Source organism: Oncorhynchus mykiss, chromosome 18 (assembly GCF_057628025.1).
Source record: "Oncorhynchus mykiss isolate SJ-2025 chromosome 18, ASM5762802v1, whole genome shotgun sequence".
In the NCBI taxonomy this organism is placed as follows: domain Eukaryota; kingdom Metazoa; phylum Chordata; class Actinopteri; order Salmoniformes; family Salmonidae; genus Oncorhynchus; species Oncorhynchus mykiss.
Genome location: NC_143039.1, coordinates 34,809,739 through 34,815,471, shown reverse-complemented (window position 1 = coordinate 34,815,471; position 5,733 = coordinate 34,809,739). Strand labels below are relative to the sequence as shown.

At 42.3% G+C, this 5,733-nt stretch overlaps 1 protein-coding gene across 1 annotated transcript; it reads left to right on the top strand.

Moving 5' to 3' along the window:
* The first annotated feature begins 466 nt into the window (after positions 1-466).
* LOC110495934 (leucine-rich repeat-containing protein 58) lies at positions 467-4,579 on the top strand. The gene is made up of 4 exons (XM_021571466.3): positions 467-1,252; positions 2,877-3,005; positions 3,172-3,449; positions 3,667-4,579. The coding sequence occupies exons 1-4, from the start codon at positions 798-800 to the stop codon at positions 3,858-3,860; spliced, it is 1,056 nt and encodes a 351-aa protein (XP_021427141.2). The 5' UTR covers positions 467-797; the 3' UTR covers positions 3,861-4,579.
* Positions 4,580-5,733: the final 1,154 nt, after the last annotated feature.

The following is a 5,733-nucleotide window of genomic DNA, read 5'->3' as shown; positions in this document are numbered from 1 at the left end:
TTTGCGTGCGTGTGTTCTTTGGATACTTAAGCAATAAGGTACGAGAGGGTGTGATATATGGTCAATATACCACGGCTAAGTGCTGTTCTTACGCACAACGCAATGCGGAGTGCCTGTATACAGCCCTTAGCCGTGGTATATTGGCCATATACCACAAACCCCCAAGGTGCCTTATTGCTATTATAAACTGGTTACGAATGTAATTAGAACAGTACAAAATAAATGTTTTGTCATACCTGTGTTATACCTCTCAGGGCTGAACCACCCAGTTTATAGTAGTCATTGTATCATTGCACATGTATTTTATGATTTCACATGTCTCCAGACTTTTGTGACATAAGGTCTACCACTAAAACTAGTAGGGCATATTACAAAATATTAGATATGGTTCCTCATAGGCTAATAGAAATGAGAGCTGGGGTTTCCTATTGCAAAGTTAATTGACCATATGTTTCAGCGTGAAAACATTTACAAAGCATCCACACACGCGCAGACTTGATTTCTGGACATGGAGACCTGTGGCACCAGAGCAAGCAGGCATGCACGGGTTAATTTAAACTGGGGGCGTAGAATCCAAAGTCTGACCAGCCTTTTTATACCGACTACATATGAACTTGATGCAAATGTGACAGCTGTGCGTGTGCGGTCTGTCTTTAATGGAAAAGGATTTGCACATGAGCAGAATGCATAGAGGCTTTATACGGTCGTGATCAGTGCTGAAAGAGCATATACTTTGTAAAATCACATTGTAATTCATTCATATGTTTGAACTAGGTGGATAGCAATTGGTATTGAATATGGAGCTATTTGCAACAGTTGATCAGGGGGGTTGCATTTTGGACATGTCCCATCTGAATCTGGAGAGTTTAAATTTGGACACTGTCGGTGACGAACGGAGGAGAGTGACCCAACAACTCTACCTGTATAACAACCGACTGACAGTGTTTCCCGCTTCGGTATGTCTGTTCTCCAAATTGGAAGTTCTGGATATAAGCAACAATGGATTAACGGTTCTCTGTGAGGACATTCAACGTTTGTCAAACCTCAAAACACTCATAGCCAAGAACAACCGTTTGAACGAATTTTCGTTCCCAAAGGAATTTGGGTCCATGCAGATAGACACATTGAACTTCAGTGGGAACATGTTTGAAGAGGTGCCCACTCAGTTTCTAAAACTCCAGCGATTAAAATATCTGTCTCTTGGGGGTAACAGACTCAAAGCTATCCCCGCAGAGATAGAAAATATTACCAGGTAAGAATACCGATACATTATAGCGGTAACAATTTAGGCTAACGGTATTTGTTACAAAGCAACTAACTACCTCCACGTTAATTACCATATAATCATAGGTTTTATAGCCACTTAATATAAAGGGGGACTTTTAACAAACAACTATCTGTACACAGCTATGCATGACGAAGGGAGGTTGCTGAAACTTAGATGAGCTTTAAGCTTTTAAGCTTCTGAGCTTTTAAAAACACTTAGCTTCTAATAACCCAACGTTGGGACACTCAAATGTGAATAAAGAAATTGCCATATCAAGGTTATGTTGCCCTTATCATATATATTTTTTGTAATTTAGCATACACTTATACAGAACGACTCCTAGGAGCCATTGGGGTTAAGTGCCTTGCTCAAGGGCTCATCGATAGATTGTTCACCTAGGTCAGGGGTTCAAACCAGCAACCTGTCACTTACTGGCCCATCACTCGTAACCACTAGGCTACCTGCCACCCTACCTGATAATAGCATGCTCATAATAACCATTATGTAGTAGCCGGCTAGAATAATAAGCTCTGTTGCTGTCTTAATGAAATGACTGGGCCTCCAGGACTGCTGCTGTGATTTCATAGTGTGCATTCAGGAACTAGATGGCGAGGGTTAAGATAACGGGCAAATACGTTTGCATAAAATCAATACTGTCGCTGTATTCACCTAGATAGGTTCCACATGAGCATGTGGTTCCTGATCATGTCCTGCATGATGGTGCAGGGGCCCATCGTCTCCGTCTTGGTGCTGCATTGACACACTTCTCTGGAGTCGGCTCGTCAGTGTGGCTTAGCCTGTCTGGCTGGCTGTGTGCCATGTTACAAAATCAGGTCATTTGACATATTGCCTTACCACAGTCCTAGGGACTGGCACCGTGAGAGGAACATGGGGGTTTGGGATTTGGAACAGAGTGGAGAATAAGTTATAGAGTAAAGACAAGATGAAAAGGTCCATTGGACTCCCCCCAAAAGCCCACAGCATCCTTCAAACGGTGTTGTAGCTAAGTTAGCAGCTGTGCTTTGCATCATAAGGCCTTCCCTCTTGACATTTCTATTGTAGGATCTCTCTTTCTCTCTCTCTCTCTCTCTCTCTCTCTCTCTCTCTCTCGATCCCTTTCTAAAAAGAGAAGACGTTTTACAATCAGAGTTATTTTATCATCATCTCACCTCTTCTGTATATCTTCCGTTGACATAAAATTGTCAATCAGCGGAGTTAAATTCCGAACGCTCCCTCTATCTCCTCTCTCTTTCTTCTGTTGTCAGCTTGATCAGAGATAGTTGGCAGGTGTTCTGGAGGTGTTCAAGAGTGTAGTATGTGTGTAACCTTATCACAGTGGTTCTCCAAAAGCAAACAGATCACTCAGTCAATACAGCCTGTCCTCTGGGATCTTTGAACCCCGGAATTTCAACATGCTTCCTCTGGATTTAAACTCAAAATGTTTAGGCCATTCTTGACCTTTGAACACTGTGCTTTATATAATCCACAGGATTATTTTTGGGCTGTAGAAAACTGGTTCAATTTAAGATCCTACATCTGTATGTTAATTTAGCAATGTTCCCTGTCATTCCAAATGTGAAGAAAAACACTTTTCTCTGATCTGATGCAGTCTGGAGATGCTTTATTTGGGTGGGAACCTCATCATCTCCATCCCCCCAGAGCTGGCCAACCTTCGCGGTCTCAGATACTTGGTCCTTTGTGATAACCGGATACAGAGTGTACCCCCCCAACTCACAAGGTGAGGGCCATCCCATAGGAGAAACACTGACTTTACATAATTTTCTCATGTGACCGACAGTTGTTTTTTTGTTTTTTACTTAGGTCTCCTGTGTGTCATAAGACTGTGTTAGCCTGCTGAGCTAAAGCCATGATTCACGGTCATGTCTGAATATGTCTGTTTGTAGACTCTACTCCCTGCGCTGCCTCAGTCTCCATAACAACCTACTTACCTACCTACCGCGGGAGGTCCTCAGCCTGGTGCACCTGCAGGAGCTCAGTCTCCGCGGCAACCCCCTGGTGGTCCGCTTCATCAAGGACATGACTTACGACCCCCCCTCCCTCTTGGAGCTGGCCGGACGGACCATCAAGTCCCGCAACCTTCACTACCACCCCAATGACCTGCCTGGAAACCTGGTACAGTACCTGGACCTGGCCAGCAAGTGTCCCAACCCTAAATGTACCGGTAAGTGGAGGAGAGGGGACAGGTTTAAGTTACATACTTATGTACTAGTATTTGTGAGTGGATCAGAGGAGGCTCGTCCAGGGAGGAAGAGAAGGCTGGGATTCTTCAATAATTTGAGGAAAAATTCAAATAAAACATAATCTTTGTAATAAAATCACACCTTGAGATATTTCTATTGCTCTCATATTGTTGTGCTTACTTGCCTTCTTCCTCTCAGGTGTGTACTTTGACTCGTGTGTGAGGCATATCAAGTTTGTGGACTTCTGCGGGAAGTACCGGCTACCCTTCATGCACTACCTGTGCTCCCCAGAATGCACCTCTCCCTGCAGCTCCAACCCGCAGAGCGACGCTGAGTCGGAGGACGAGAGATGCGTGTCGGCCGACAGGCTGCAGAGAGTGCTTCTGGGATAGAAGAAAGTCAAAGGACCTCGAGTTCAGTGACACACATACTGGATGATGGACAGTTTCCATGACTCCCAACTGACCTGACTAACCCAACTTCTCCTGTGCCAAACACGATAAACACTGACACTAAGCTGTTCACTTACAAAAGAGTGCCACTTTCAACATGAGATGTAGGATTCCTCAAGGACTGATTGTAATGTAAATTAACCACAGTTTATTATTGATATTTGGAGCCGTAGTGTTTTAAACATCTAACTGAAGCTTATGGAGTACTGATTTTGTTGTAGACCACTCATCAAATGTATTTTCATGTACATCCTCAGTTTGTAGTTTCTGTGTTAACATGAAGGGCTGAATGAATTGTATGTCAAATTGATTTTCTTTACAATATAGATTCAGAATCACCTCTCTTCTTAAGTTACCCTTTAATCGTCATACTTTTGTTGACATACTTTTGTCATACTTTTGTTGACGCATGCTCGCACATGCAGTCCTAATATACAGTAGTCTCTGTCGCCTGTAGCATTTACACACCATGCATTAATGCCTTCCCTTATCTCACAAAACAACAACTTTTGTTGTTACTAACCAAGGGGAAAGTTGTGTATGTTAATGAGATGATTTCTTGTTCAAAGAGACTAATCCAGAGCTTGTACTGTGAATTAAATGTTGGTTTGATTATTTTAAATTAACCATTTATTTGAATAAATCGAAATGAATATTTATATATTTTATCTGTTTATTTTATACATACAGTGTATCATTGATATGAGTACTGTTCTGTGAACTGGATACATAAGATAATGCTGTTTTATTTTCATTTTTATGTATTGAACCATTATTTAACTAGGTAAGTCATTTAAGAACAAATTCCTATTTACAACGACGGCCTACCAAAAGGCCTCCTGCGGGGATGGGGGCTGGGATTGAAAATAAAAATATAAGTCAAAACACACATCCCGACAAGAGAGAACACAACACGGCATGAAGAGAGACCCAAGACAACAACATAGCATGGTAGCAACACATGGCAACAGCACAACATGGTAGCAGCACTAAACAGGGTACAAACATTATTGGGCACAGGCAACAGCACAAAGGACAAGAAGGTAGAGATAACAGTGCATCATGCAAAGCAGTCACTGTCAGTAAGAGTGTCCATGATTGAGTCTTCGAGTGAAGAGATTGAGATAAAACTGTCCAGTTTGAGTGTTTGTTGCGGCTGGTTCCAGTCAATAGCTGCAGCGAACTAAAAAGACGAGCGACCCAGAGATGTGTGCTTTGGGAGACTGGCAGAACAGGTGTTGTATGTGGAGGATGAGGGCTACAATAGATATCTCAGATAAGGGGGAGGGAGGCCTGAGAGGGTTTTATAAATAAACAACAAGTGGGTCTTGTGACGGGTATGCAGAGACGACCAGTTTACAGAAGAGTATAGACTGCAGTGATGTGTCCTATAAAAGAGCATTAGGTGGCTAATCTGATGGCAGAATGGCAAAGAACATCTAGCCACATCTAGCTGTTCATACCCCTGGCAATAATTGTGTCAATAATTATTCCAATGTGAAGAATTTAGCATGATGTACTTTCATTCATAAAAAAAGTGTAGTATTTTATGATATTGTTTTTGTTCCATTTTATTCCATTTCTGTGTCCAGGTTGTGTTAAAGTTGGCCCTCAGGCAGCAAAGCAGTCCCAAACCATAATGCCACCGCCTCCATGCTTTACGGTTGGTATGGTGTTCTTCTGGTCAAAGGACGTTTATTTTTTGCCAAAGATGGCGTCTGGAATTTTCTCCATTTGTAGATGATCTGTCAGACAGTGGAACGATGTACTTCAAATTGCTTAGAAATTGATTTGTAACCCCTCCCAGACTCAC

What these genes read in the sequence shown, in the direction of transcription:
- LOC110495934 (XM_021571466.3), top strand. Translation starts at nt 798, where the DNA reads ATGGAGCTATTTGCAACAGTTGATCAGGGGGGTTGCATTTTGGACATG. An exon ending in GAGATAGAAAATATTACCAG is followed by an intron (nt 1,253 to 2,876) that starts GTAAGAATACCG and finishes GATCTGATGCAG; the next exon opens with TCTGGAGATGCTTTATTTGG. An exon ending in TCCCAACCCTAAATGTACCG is followed by an intron (nt 3,450 to 3,666) that starts GTAAGTGGAGGA and finishes TCTTCCTCTCAG; the next exon opens with GTGTGTACTTTGACTCGTGT.